Consider the following 14,475-nt stretch of genomic DNA (forward strand, 5'->3'; position numbering starts at 1 on the left):
AGAATAAGCATCATTAAAAGACTGGCCAGGAACACAGGATTATTGTGCTTTTAGGCACCAAAGAATTTCATGTTCTGGGGAGAAGTTAGCTGAGTTTTCTATTTTTCTTAGTGCTGGGAAGTCATCTGTGGAAGATGAAGTCATCCAAGACAGCTGGTGAAACAATTTCCCTTGATAGCTACTGACAGGGTGTAATGAGCCACCCAATCGAGACATTCTCAAGGGCTGAGAAGTTCTTTGGATGACCCTTGTCTTTTTATTTCTCACAACTCCACCACACTAGGAATTAATGACAAAGTCCTTGGCTGGATCAAAATCAAATACTCTAAATTAATCAGACTGTTAGCCTTTCTTTTTTTCTGCTGTTTTTTCCTACCCTGCCAATTATGGCTGTGGAAAAAAAATTAACTACACATCAGCATCAAATAGGCCTTTTTATGTCATTTTTACATCTAGTTGATTACATAAATGTTCAGTGAGCAATACTTTGAACGTTTCATGTTTGAAAGTTTTCATAATGAAATTTTGGGGGAAATATTTTCTCAGAGTACTAGTTGCATCTTAGTGAGTAGCAAAAACCAAAAGTCTTTTGGAGAGTACAGCTCAGAGCTGAAACAAGTTCAGACATAGGTTTCTAGTAGCTTTCCACTTGCCGAGCCAGTAACAGTGAAAGTTACTTCAAACTCATGAACTGTAGAAATAGCCTCTCTCCTCTGAATTAAGATGTCCACAGAAAACCCTTCCAGGTTAAACATAGCACATCATCCAGAAATTCTACTTCTAGATATAAACACAAAAGAATTGAAAAGAAGGACTCAAACTGATACTTGTATGTCAATGTTCATAGAAGCATTATTCACAATAGCCAAAAGGTGGAAGCAACCTCCTGTCAATCAAAGAATAAATGGATAACAAAATTCCATACAGTAGAATATCAGCCATAAAAAGGAACGAAATTCTGAAACATACTACAATATGGATGGACCTTAAAAACAAGGTATGAAATAAGCCAGACACAAAAGGTCAAATAATTGTGTGATTCTCTTATGTGAGGTACTGAGAGTTGCCAAATTTATAGAAAGTGGAATAGAGGTTGCCAGGAGCTGTGGGAGAGAGGAATGGGGAGTTAGTATTTAATGGGAAGTTTGTTTGGAATGATGAAAAAGTTCTGGAGATGTACAGTGGTGATGGTTGCTGAACTTAGAAATGGTTCAAATGGTAAATTTTATGTTATGTGTATTTTACCACAGCACCCTTACACTGAGCACATTTCTCATCCTCCCCAATTTATAGTCTGAATTAAGTTTATTAGCATGTTCCCTCCCACAATGCTTTGCTTCATTCTCCACTCAAAACTAAGTGAAATCAAGCAACTGAATACTGAGAAACAGCTTATATATTTCCGAGACATCTTAATATGGTTGTATAATTTTCACCCCATTAATAATTAAGGGTTTTGCCTTGAGGCTCCAACTCACCTTTCTGAAATAGGAACCTTGCTTATTGGGAACGATGAGTAGGGGGTTACGTTCTCTAGCTTTGCGCAGTGGCAGTATCGTAGCCAATGAGGTTTATCCGAGGCGCGATTATTGCTAATTGAAAACTTTTCCCAATACCCCGCCGTGACGACTTGAAATATAGTCGGCATTGGCAATTTTTGACAGTCTCTACGGAGACTGAATAATGCAAGTTTAAAAAAAGTATGTGTTTCGTAACCACCGTAAATCTACGAGAGAATACGTTGAATAGTCCTAAGTCACAAACAGCGTGGAAGAAACGCTGAGAGTTCAAAATGACCAGTAGCTATATACCCAATTTCAAATTTTCACCGTTACCAGGTAGGGAATTGCCTTGCTAGAAAATCCTAGCACGTGTTACTGTCGTTTTTGTTATCGATTTCAATATAAGCGATTAGCTTTTGTTAACAGTTCGTTTCATACCTGTTTCTCAGTTTTAGTTCGTTCTTTATACTTAATATTTATTTTTCTGGCTTTAACACCAACACTTCCATTTACTCGTCCCGTCTCGCATTACTCTCTGTTTCGGTGTTTTTTTCTTGTCGCTGTTCTTTAGAACGCGAGTCTTACCCGCAGCGTCTTGGTGATGTCATGGTAATTTGCATAAAATTCTCCAGCGTCCTTAGCGAAAGGCGTTCTTATTTTCGAAAGGTTAGGGTTCGACAAGAGTTGCTCTAATACCCGGCAGCTCTTCGCGCACACGTGTTTTAAACAGGAATGTGTGCAGGGAAATGCTTCATATCTCCCAGCTCGTTGTTAGTCGCTCGCCCTCACGGTAAAGACAGTTGTCATCCATGGGGGAGGTAGGTGCGTGCTTACGCTCTCTAGCTTTGCGCAGTGGCAGTATCGTAGCCAATGAGGTTTATCCGAGGCGCGATTATTGCTAATTGAAAACTTTTCCCAATACCCCGCCATGACGACTTGAAATATAGTCGGCATTGGCAATTTTTGACAGTCTCTACGGAGACTGAGCGACGCATGTTTAATAACAGGTATTCTAGTACTTACTTTCTAGGAATGAGTATTTGGATTGTTGAGATTTGTTTTAGGCTTTTCTACTTATTTTTACTAAAACAATACTAGATCTTATCGTTTAAAATAGGGGGTGAGCCTATTCCGTGTTTTTCGAAGATCACGGGTTCGTAGGAACAGACGTGAGCGTGAAAACCTGTCGTCCAAACATTTCCTTTTAAAGCGAGTAAACAAAAAGAACACAGTGGGTTTTTTTAGGTTGTACTGTAGAGTCCTGGGCACAGCTTCGCTTGCAGTTAAATCACTTTATTCTTAGTGGGGTACTGATTTCTACTATAATGGCTGCTTATAGTATTGTGTTGTTAAGAGGATCAGGCGTGTCCACGGACAGAAGGCCTAAGGAGTCCGAGCTCTGGGCGTGGCAGATACAGCTGGACCTGTTTAGGCCACCACCCATAAAATATTTTTCTGTTCTCTAGCAAAAGAATGCGGCTTGTTAGGGTGAAGGTGGTGGAACAGCCTCTACTGATTCAAAACAGCAGACTGTGGAAAACCGCCCGAGCGCAAGATCAGACACAGTCCCTGCTTCAAGGAACTCACCGTTTTGAAAACAGATAACATAATTACAGAGTATTCCAATGTTATAGAGAGATGTGATGGAGCCATCCAGAAGACCAGCCGAGTTCCAACACCACCCACTATGGAGCACTTATTGTGTGCCAGACTCCGCATGAACTGCTTACTTCCTGTGCCAGACTCCATGCAAAGTGCTTAAGATGCTTTGTTTCATTTAATTCTTACAGAAACCTTTCTCCCCATTCCTTTTTTTTTTTTACAAACAGCTCTACTGAGGCGTGATTGATATTCAATAAACTGCACATATTTAAAGCCTACGATTTGATGAGTTTTGAGAACATATATACACCCATGAAACCATTACTGCAAACCAGCTGGCGAACACATCCATTACTCCCCAAAGTTTCCTGATGTTCCTTTGCAATCCATCCCTCCCTCCCAACTCTCCCCACTACCCCTCCCCCATTCTGTCGCTATAGATTAGTTTGTATTTTCTAGAATTTTATAGGAACGGAATCTACGGTATGTGATTTTCTTGAGATAGACTTTTTTCATCAAACAATATGTCCTTGCAGTTCATCCAGGTTGTTGCATGTATCACTAGCTCATTCTTTTTCCTTGCTGAGTAGTATTCTATTATATGGAAGTACCAGGGTTTGTTCAACCATTCACCCATGGAAGGACATTTGAATTGTTCCTAGTATTTTGCTATCATAAATAAAGCTGCTAAGAGCATTCCTGTACAAGTTTTGTAAGAAGCTGTCAAATTATCTTCCAGAGTGGCTTTCCATTTCCATTTTAGTTTCCACCTGCAGTTTTAAAAAATCTAGGCAAGTGCCCCTGACTTTTTTTTTTAATTAATTAATTTATTTATTTTTGGCTGAGTTCGGTCTTTGTTGCCACGCGCGGGCTTTCTCTAGTTGCGGCAAGTGGGGTCTACTCTTCGTTGCGGTGCGCGTGCTTCTCATTGCGGTGGCTTCGGAGCACAGGCCCTAGGCGCATGGGCTTCAGTAGTTGCCATACGTGGGCTCAGTAGTTGTGGCACATGGTGTCTGTTGCTGCACGGCATGTGGGATCTTCCCGGACTAGGGCTTCAACCCGTGACTTCTGCATCGGCAGGCAGATTCTTAACCACTGCGCCACCAGGGAAGCCCCCGCCCCGCCCCCGCTGCCTTTTCTCTTTCCTTCATGACACTGATTTTTTGAAGAGTCCGAAACAGTTATCGTGTAGAAGCCTCACATTCCAACTTCACTGACTGTGTTCCCTTTATTTCCTGTAACCAAGACTTGATTCGATTCAACAGAATTTCAGCGATAGCGTTATGAACTTTGTATTGCATCTGCCACTATAATTGATGCTGAGTTTAAGCGCCAGGGTAAAGCAGTAACTGGTCTCTCTCTATTGTAAAAGTGCACTTTCCCCTATGTAATCAGTAATCTGTGGAATGAACAATCCTTGACATTTGGTAATAAAAGCCCTTTGCTTTCCACAACTACTCCCTTAAACCACTTCCTGATCAGTCATCAAAATATGGCTAAGTAAGATAAATTAATGTCACTTCTTCTCTGGAACCCAGGGTAGGTTTGCTGGGACCAAGGAATACCCTGTGTTCAGGACCTGTGGTCCCAGGAAAGGGAAGAAGAGTCCCCTGCAGAGCCAATGTATTACAATTGAGCAAATATATGATGGAAAGAGGGGGTCAGAGATAACTACCCAAAGGGGCATCCTGAAGACCCCACTACGATTGTGGGAACTACAAGAGGAGCCGACGTGTGCTACCCAGAGGCTGAAATTTCAAGGAGCTAAAAATTTCCTTGATAGTGTGGTCTGAAAATGCACTCCAACCATTTCTTTTCATCTTAGCTGGTTGCCAAGATGAATAATCTGGGTGTCAGAACAGGCCTGGAGGAGACAGAACATGAATGCTCCCTCCCATGGCAAATTTTGTATTGATTGGAAAATCAGATGATGCTCTGGCAAACACTCATGTGAATGTGTGTGTGTGTGTGTGTGTGTGTGTGTGTGTGATTTTCTTAGAATTTATAATAGCAAGTAAGTAAAATAATGACTCATTTGTAAGCATACAAGAAAGAAAAGCATGGAAAAACCACCAAGGGACTTCCCTGGTAGCGCAGTGGTTAAGAATCTGCCTGCCAAGGCAGGGGACACGGGTTTGAGCCCTGCTCCAGGAAGATCCCACATGCCGTGCAGCAACTAAGGCCATGTGCCACAACTACTGAGCCTGCTCCCTAGAGCCCATGCGCCACAACTACTGAGCCCGTGTGCTGCAACTACTGAAGCCCGTGTGCCTAGAGCCTGTGCTCCACAACAAGATGAAGCCACCACAATAAGAAGCCTGTGCACCACAGCGAAGAGTAACCCCCACTCACCACAACTAGAGAAAGCCCGCGTGAAGCAACAAAGACCCAATGCAGCCAAAAGTAATGAGTAAATGGATTTGCCTTAAAAAATAAATAAATAAAATAAATAAAATAAATACTTTTTTTTAAAAACCCACCAAAAATATGAACAAAAAGCTTAAGGAAAGCAAAACAACTTTTTTAAAGGTAAAATTTATAAAGCATACATGTGATATTTTGCTCTCAGCTCTACTGGAATCTTTCTTTGGGTAGTTTGAGTTACAATGACTTTTTTTTTTTTTTTAATTGAAGTAAAATTCACAGAATGTAAAATTAACCATCTTCAAGTGGATCCATGTGATTTTTACATATTATTGGTTTCAGTTTCACAACCTAATTTTTTTCTGGTTGTAAAATTACTGCATGTTGGTGTATAAAATCCAAACATTGTATATATGCGGCAGTGACAGTCAAAGATCACCGTAATCCCACCTCCATGGCTAGAGAAAATAGCCACAGATATGTGAGATTATTCCTCCAAATTGTTCTATTTACGTGTCACCCTAATTATTAACAAACATTGGATTATATTTTACATTCAGTTCTACTATTTCCTTTTTCTTTCTGCTAAACTAATATATGGTGGACCTATTTTCCATGTCAGCATATAGCTCCCCTCTTCCCATATGGATATACCTCACTTCAGCTAACCAATCCCTATGGATGGACATTTGGGTAGTTCCCAGTTTTTCCCAATTATAAGCAATGCTATGATGAGCATCCTTGGATGTGCATCTTTGCCTACTCATAGGGTTTTTTGGGGGGAATTTTGCCTACTAGTGTGCTGTTTCTAGGGGAAATTTCTGTAGGTGAGATTGCTTGCACAAAAACCGTTCACATTTTGCATTTTAATTTTTTTTTTTTTTTTTGGCTGTACCGTGCAGCTTGTGGAATCTTAGTTCCCCAACCAGGGATTGAACCTGCAGCCTCGGCAGTGAAAGTGGAGTCCTAACCACTGGACCACCAGGGATTTCCCCATATTTTGTATTTTAAAAGATGCCCCCAAGTTGGGTCCCCCAAGACTGTACTGTGTATTCTCCCACAAAGCCACATAGGAGAGCGTCTGGAGAATATTCGATGTGTACGTTTGAAACGCTGAAGCTTTCACAGGACTCTTCTGGGTTAGGGAGGGGAAGAAGGAGGAGGGTGAATTCATATCCAGTTCCAACAATTAGTTGTTCTCTAGCTCCTTTCCAGGCAGAAAGCAGAGAGAAGGGGCTGGCTTGGGTGAGGTAATCCTGACCCTCTCCCCTTCCACCATGTATGGAAATATCCTTGGAAACATCAGTTCCAGATGGAGCCAACCCCCACCCCACCCCCTCCCACCCTGTCGCCCAAGCCAGCCTGGACCTACTGGCTCCAGAGGACAGAAAAGCTGGACTCTGAGGAGTATCTCATCAGGGAACGGGTCCACCAGCCCCCAAACAATCTTCCCAGTGTAAGTCCCTGCAGGCTGTCTGCAAGAATCACTGGCTTCTCTAGGTTAAAAATATCCTGTGCCCAAGGGGCCTTCAGTGTCTGTCTCAGAAGAGAGCTGGCTTATACTCTCCATCATTGGGGAAATGAACTGAGACCAATTGATTTTTTTTTTTCCATGAAGCTTTGAAACCAGACTTTCTGGGTTCAAATCTTTGCTCCACTATTCACTAACTGCGTGACCCTAGGCTACTTACTTAATTTCTCTGTACCTCAGTTCTCTGGCTGTAAAAGGAGTGTCAGGATCATCACATCTATCTCAGAAGCCAGTGGGTCTCCACCCTGGCTGAGCACTTAAAATCACCTGGTGAGCTTTTAAAAATCCTCTTGCCCAGGTGCATTCTGGGTCAATTCAATCAGAATTTCTGAGCATTAGTTCTGGGCAAAAAATATATTTTAAAACTTCCCAGGGGGCTTCCCTGGTGGCGCCGTGGTTGAGAGTCCGCCTGCCGATGCAGGGGACGCGGGTTCGGGCCCCGGTCTGGGAGGATCCCACATGCCGCGGAGCGGCTGCGCCCGTGAGCCGTGGCCGCTGAGCCTGCGCGTCCGGAGCCTGTGCTCCGCAACAGGAAAGGCCACAACAGTGAGAGGCCCGCGTACTGCAAACAATAAATAAATAAATAAAAATCAATTTAAAAAAAAAAAAACTTCCCAGGAACTTCCCTGGTGGCACAGTAGTTAAGAATCCACCTGCCAGAAAACTATGACACTGATGAAAGAAATTAAAGATGATACAAACAAATGGAGAGATATACCATGTTTTTGTATTGAAAATCAACATTGTGAAAATGACTATACTACCCAAAGCAATCTACAGATTCAATGCAATCCCTATCAAACTACCAATGACATTTTTCACAGAACTAGAACAAAAAATTTCACAATTTGTATGGAAACACAAAATAGCCAAAGCAATCTTGAGAAAGAAAAACAGAGCTGGAGGAATCAGGCTCCTGGACTTCAGACTATACTACAAAGCTACAGTAATCAAGACAGTATGGTACTGGCACAAACACAGAAATATAGATAAATGGAACAGGATAGAAAGCCCAGAGATAAACCCACACACATATGGTCACCTTATTTTTGATAAAGGAGGCAAGAATATACAATGGAGAAAAGAAAGCCTGTTTAATAAGTGGTGCTAGGAAAACTGGACAGCTACATGTAAAAGACTGAAATTAGAGCACTCCCTAACACCATACACAAAAATAAACTCAAAATGGATTAAAGACCTAAATGTAAGGCCAGACACTATAAAACTCTTAGAGGAAAACATAGGCAGAACACTCTATGACATAAATCACAGCAAGATCCTTTTTGACCCACCTCCTAGACAAATGGAAATAAAAACAAAAATAAACAAATGGGACCTAATGAAACTTAAAAGCTTTTGCACAGCAAAGGAAACCATAAACAAGATGAAAAGGCAACCCTCAGGATGGGAGAAAATATTTGATAATGAAGCAACTGACAAAGGATTAATCTCTAAAATTTACAAGCAGTTCATGCAGCTCAATATCGAAAAACAAACAACCCAATCCAAAAATGGTCAGAAGACCTAAATAGACATTTCCCCACAGAAGATATACAGATTGCCAACAAACACATGAAAGGATGCTCAACATCACTAATCATTAGAGAAATGCAAATCAAAACTATAATGAGGTATCACCTCACACCAGTCAGAATGGCCATCATCAAAAAATCTACAAACAGGGCTTCCCTGGTGGCGCAGTCGTTGAGAATCTGCCTGCCAATGCAGGGGATATGGGTTTGAGCCCTGGTCTGGGAGGATCCCACATGCCGCGGAGCAACTAGGCCTGTGAGCCACAACTACTGAGCCTGCGCGTCTGGAGCCTGTTCTCCGCAACAAGAGAGGCCGCGACAGTGAGAGGCCCGCGCACCGTGATGAAGAGTGGCCCCCGCTTGCCACAACTAGAGAAAGCCCTCACACAGAAACGAAGACCCAACACAGCCACAAATAAATAAATTTATTTAAAAAAAATCTACAAACAATAAATGCTGGAGAGGGTCTGGAGAAAAGGGAACCCTCTTGCACTGTTGGTGGGAATGAAAATTGATACAGCCACTATGGAGAACAGTATGGAGATTCCTTAAAAAACTAAAAATAGAACTACCATATGACCCAGCAATCCCACTATTGAGCATATACCCGGAGAAAACCATAATTCAAAAAGAGACATGTACCACAATGTTCATTGCAGCTCTATTTACAATAACCGGGACGTGGAAGCAACCTAAGTTTCCAACAACAGATGAATGGATAAAGAAGATGTGGCACATATATACAATGGAATATTACTCAGCCATAAAAAGAAACAAAATTGAGTTATTTGTAGTGAGGTAGATGAACCTAGAGTCTGTCATACAGAGTGAAGTTAGAAAGAGAAAAAGAAATACCATATGCTAACACATATATGGAATCTAAAAAAAAAAAGGTTCTGAAGAACCTAGGGGCAGGACAGGAATAAAGATGCAGACGTAGAGAATGGACATGAGGACACGGGGAGGGGGAAGGGTAAGCTGGGACAAAGTGAGAGAGTGGCATGGACATATATACACTACCAAATGTAAAATAGATAGCTAGTGGGAAGCAGCGCATAGCACAGGGAGATCAGCTCGGTGCTTTGTGATCACCTAGAGGGGTGGGATAGGGAGGATGGAGACGCAAGAGGGAGGAGATATGGGGATATATGTATAGCTGATTCACTTTGTTATACAGCAGAAACTAACACACCATTGTAAAGCAATTATACTCCAATAAAGATGTTAAGAAAAAAAAAAGAATCCACCTGCCAATGCAGGGAACACGGGTTCAATCCCTGGTCTGGGAAGATCCCACATGCCGCAGAGCAATTAAGCCCGTGCACCACAACTACTGAAGCCCGCGTGCCTAGAGCCCGTGCTCCGCAACAAGAGAAGTTACCACGATGAGAAGACTGTGCACGGCAATGAAGGGTAGCAACCGCTCAATACAAATAGAGAAAGCCCGAGCAACAACGATGACCCAACGCAGCCAAAAAAATAAAATAAAATAAAAGCTTCCCAGGTCATTCCAATGTGCCAGTGCTGTAGAGATTTTGTGGGTATTAAATGAGATAATATAGGAAAAAGGCTCCCCATGGTGCCTGACACAGAGTTATATGCTTTGGTGGAGGTTGTGGGACCAATTATCCAAGCCTGGGTGGTGGTCAGGGAAGGCCTCCTGGAGGAGGGGGTGTTGAGCTGTGAACTGAAGGAGGAGAGAAGTTAACCAAGAGAAAGAGGACAGGATGCCTTTTAGCCGGGGTATCAGTACCTGCAGGGTTCTGGAGCCAGGAGGATGTGGCCTCTTGGAGGAATTGAAAGTCATTCCCAGAAATTCCCTGGCAGTCCAGTGGTTAGGACTCCATGCTTTCACTGCTGAGGGCCTGGGTTCAATCCCTGGTCAGGGACCTAAGATCTGGCAAGCTGCATGGTGCAGCCAAAAAAATTGAAGTCTTTCCCTGTGACTGGAGCTGAGAAAGGAGAAAAGAGAGTTGGTGGAAAATCACTGGGCTTTATTCTGGTGTCAGGAAGATTTTAAGCAGGACAATGAGTGTGTGGGGGGGTGCCCTCCCCCCAAATTCAGAAACAGCAGGGCCTCCTAAGGCATTGTGTCCAAGCCCTCTGGGGAAATTGAACTTGCCAAGGGGTGTGTGACACAGTCCCCAAGCTCCCCTTCAGGAGCCATGTCCTAGACTGTAAAGTCAGACAGTCCTGGGTTTGGATCCCAACTTTGCCACTTCTTACTTGTGTGGCCTTGGGCACGTGACTTCATTTATGAGCCTCAGTTTCCTGGCCTGGAAAATAGGCATAAAACCCCCATTGGATCTTTTTTTTTTTTTTTTTTTTGCGGTATGCGGGCCTCTCACTGTTGTGGCCTCTCCCGTTGCAGAGCACAGGCTCCTGACGCGCAGGCTCAGTGGCCATGGCTCATGGGCCCAGCCGCTCCGTGGCACGTGGGATCTTCCCGGACCGGGGCACGAACCCGTGTCCCCTGCATCGGCAGGCGGACTCTCAACCACTGCGCCACCAGGGAAGCCCCCCATTGGATCTTTGTGAGGATTAAATGAGATGATAATGTAAAAGACTTAACATGTTGCTTCCCACATGCTAAACAATAAATGTTCCCAATATGTGTGTCAGTGTGTGTAAAAGGCTGGTCTAGAAGAATCTACAACTGGTCATTAATTTTGGGGGGATTATGGATACTTTTAATTTTTATATCTCAGTTTATCTGTTGTTGTTTTTCTAAAATTCTTTCTGCAATGAACAACTACTGTTTTTGTAAAGAAAACTTCCACATCTGTATTGTAAGCTCTGGAATTTATTCTTCCAAATCTTTTTTTCCCCTTAATCCCCTCTTTCTTCCCAACATCAATTAGTGCAGTGGTAAACTTAATTCATTAAATGGGTACTTAACAAATGTTAGTCACACAACATATTTTTATTCAGCAACTACTATGTGCTATGTCCTGTGTCAGGTACTGGGGTAGAGCAGTGAATGAGACAGACTTAGTCTCTGCCTTCCTGAAGCCTAGAATCTGGTAGGAGATGGACAGATGCAAATGAGTGCATAAGAAGTATTTAATTACAGCCATCCCTCGTTATCTGCGATTGGTTCCAGGAGCCCCGAATATACCAAAATCCCTGGATGCTTAAGTGCCATAGTCGGCCTTCTGTATCTTCAGTTCTGCATTCACAGATTCAATTAACCATAGGTTGTGTAGTACTATCTGAATTTATGGAAAAAAAAATCTGCTTGTAGTTGGAACCACTCCACTCAAACCAGTGTTTTTCAAGAGTCAACTGTATAATTATGAGGAGTGCTTTCAGGGTGCTAAGAAAAAGGTCTTAATAACAGGAGCCCTGACATAGTCTACCAGGCCAGGGAATGGTTTTCTGGGGAAATGGCTTTTAGGTTGAAATCCCCCCCAAATAATGATGTCAGCTATCATTTGTGTGGTAGTTGTCCAGTGTGGTAGCCACTAGCCACATGTGGCTACTGAGCCCTTGGACTGGACTGTGGCTAGTGGAAATGAAATGTGCTGTCAGTGTAAAATTCACATATGATTTCAAAGACTTCCTATTAAAAAAACTGAGCTATCTCATTGATATTTTTTATGTTGATTACAAGTTGAAATGATAACATTTAGGATAGACTGGATTAGGTAAAATATACTAAGATTAATTTTTTTTTTTTTTTGCGGTACGCGGGCCTCTCACCGCTGTGGCCCGCCCCCCCCCACCGCGGAACACAGGCTCCGGACGCGCAGGCTCAGCGGCCATGGCCCACTGGCCCAGACGCTCCGCGGCACGTGGGATCCTCCCGGACCGGGGCACGAACCCGTGACCCCCGCATCGGCAGGCGGACTCTCAACCACTGCACCACCAGGGAAGCCCTACTAAGATTAATTTTAACTGTTTCTTTTTATCTTTTTTAATGTGGCTCCTAGAAAATTTTTAATTACTAATTTAAAAAAATTTAATTACTAATTTTAAAATTAAAAAATTTTTAATATGTGGCTTGCATTTTGTTTCTAGGGGATAGCGCTGAGTTAGAGAGTGCTTGTTAGTGACAAGGATTATGCTAAGTAGTAAAGGTGTAGTATCTTGTTTAATCCTATGATGACTCTGACAGGTAGGTATTATTTATCTGCTTTCTACAGAGGAGGAAACTGGCACAAAGAGTGAATGGTCTGAGATTCACCACCAGCAAGGGACAAAGCTGGCATTAGAACCTGGGTGGAGTCAGTCCAATGAGCTGTGCACTTAACCTCTACCCCACACTGCTAAGTAGAGGGGCCTGTGGGCTGGGACAGGAAGAGGCATCAAGAGCCATCCAGGTGGAAGGAACAGCACATGTCTGAAAACACTGACATTCCATGGACTAGAGGGCCTCAGAACATTCGGCCGTGGAGTGATCCCATGGAGGATCTACTTTCTTGGAGGCTGTTTTCTCACCATGAGGATCCTGAATTCAGGTTTGGCAGGGCTGTCCACCAATGTCCTGTCAATGTCAGTTCTTTTTTTTTTTTTCTTTTTGAGACTATTTTCCGTCAACCTATTTCCACTTTAAGAGTCTGTAGAAGAACAGCTGAAGACCACTCAGTGGTTGTTCTGCCCATTCAGTGGCCTGAGCAGTGGGAGCTGCAGACCAGCCTTCAGTGGGGGACTGCTGAATAGGCACAGAGGGCACTTGCACACCTTCGGACCAGTCTGCCACCTCAGGTTGAGTAGCAATGAACTCAGGAGGTGGGGCGGTCCATTCACCCTGAAATTCCTCCTTGGTCACAGCCTTCTCAGCTGCTGCCTGCTATTCCTTTTCAATCTCTTAAGGATCTCTGTAGAAGTAGAGATCAGGCATGACCTCCCATGGGTATTCACAGTAGATGGTGTCACGCATGTGCAGAACTTCCCCGGGCGAGTATCCACCACATCAGACCCACTGAGTGAGCTCCCTTATTGCACGGGATGACAATGTCCACACAGTGCAGAGGAGAATCTGTTACACAGACCAATGGTAGGCAGGTTCATGTAAGAGGCCTCTGTGAGAGGCAGGTGGTCAGCCCTGGGATCAGTAACCACCGGAAGTCTTGGCTCCCAGAAGGCTGCCTGGATCTGGTTAGTGAAGGTTCCAGGAGTGAAGCGGCCAGATATAGGAGTGGCTCCAGTGACAGCAGCAAAATTCAGCCCAGCTCGCTGGCCAGTATTCCTGGAGGATATGACACTGACATCAGCTGGGTTTTCAATGGCAACAATGGCACGAGCTGCCAACAGAAGCTTCTCCCAGGTTCTCTTCAGATTTATGATGTAGATGCCACTCACTTTTCCTTTGTAGATGTACTGTTCCATTTGGAAGTCAAGGCTGGTGCCACCTAAGTGGGTTCCTGATGCAAGGAATTTGAGGATATCCTCCTCCTTCATTTGCTGGACATCAAGGGCTCCGGACATTGTGAAAATTTCCCTTTAAGTTACGATGGGAATCCAGAGCAACGCCGTATGGACCCCTGTCTGGGTAGCGCGGAAAGGCAATGCCAGTTCATCCTTAGGAATTATGAGAAAACCTGGTTTGAGTTAACCAAGTCTGATGGCTGGGGGATGGGAGTCCCCGAGGGGAGGAAAAGTTGTGTTTTTTTAAAAAATTTTTATTTATTGATTATTTTTGGCTGCATCAGGTCTTAGTTGCGGCACACGGTATATTTTGTTGCAGCACATGGGCTCTTCGTTGCGGCACGTGGGCTTCTCTCCAGTTGTGGCACGTGGGCTTCTCTCTAGTTGCGGCCTGTGGGCTTCTCTCTAGTTGTGGCTTGCAGGCTCCAGAGAGCACGGGCTCAGTAGTTGTGGCACACAGGCTTAGTTGCCCTGTGGCATGTGGGATCTTAGTTCCCCAACCAGGGATCGAACCCGTGTCCCCTGCATTGGAAGACGGATTCTTAAGCACTGGACCACCAGGGAAGTCCCAGGA

The 14,475-nt window shown here is 43.7% G+C and overlaps 1 protein-coding gene and 2 non-coding genes across 3 annotated transcripts; 2 read left to right on the top strand and 1 right to left on the bottom strand.

The window, feature by feature from the left end:
* Nucleotides 1–1,535: 1,535 nt before the first annotated feature.
* Nucleotides 1,536–1,676, top strand: LOC115855564 (U4 spliceosomal RNA). The gene has a single exon (XR_004040498.1). It is a non-coding gene; the product is annotated as a U4 spliceosomal RNA (small nuclear RNA).
* Nucleotides 1,677–2,343: 667 nt separating this feature from the next.
* Nucleotides 2,344–2,484, top strand: LOC115855559 (U4 spliceosomal RNA). The gene has a single exon (XR_004040494.1). It is a non-coding gene; the product is annotated as a U4 spliceosomal RNA (small nuclear RNA).
* A 10,985-nt stretch (nt 2,485–13,469) lies between these two features.
* Nucleotides 13,470–13,961, bottom strand: LOC115855533 (small ribosomal subunit protein uS2B-like). Its single transcript, XM_070047020.1, has one exon. It carries the CDS (start codon nt 13,959–13,961, stop codon nt 13,470–13,472), a length of 492 nt encoding a protein of 163 aa, XP_069903121.1.
* Nucleotides 13,962–14,475: the final 514 nt, after the last annotated feature.

Source organism: Globicephala melas, chromosome 13 (assembly GCF_963455315.2).
Source record: "Globicephala melas chromosome 13, mGloMel1.2, whole genome shotgun sequence".
In the NCBI taxonomy this organism is placed as follows: Eukaryota; Metazoa; Chordata; class Mammalia; order Artiodactyla; family Delphinidae; genus Globicephala; species Globicephala melas.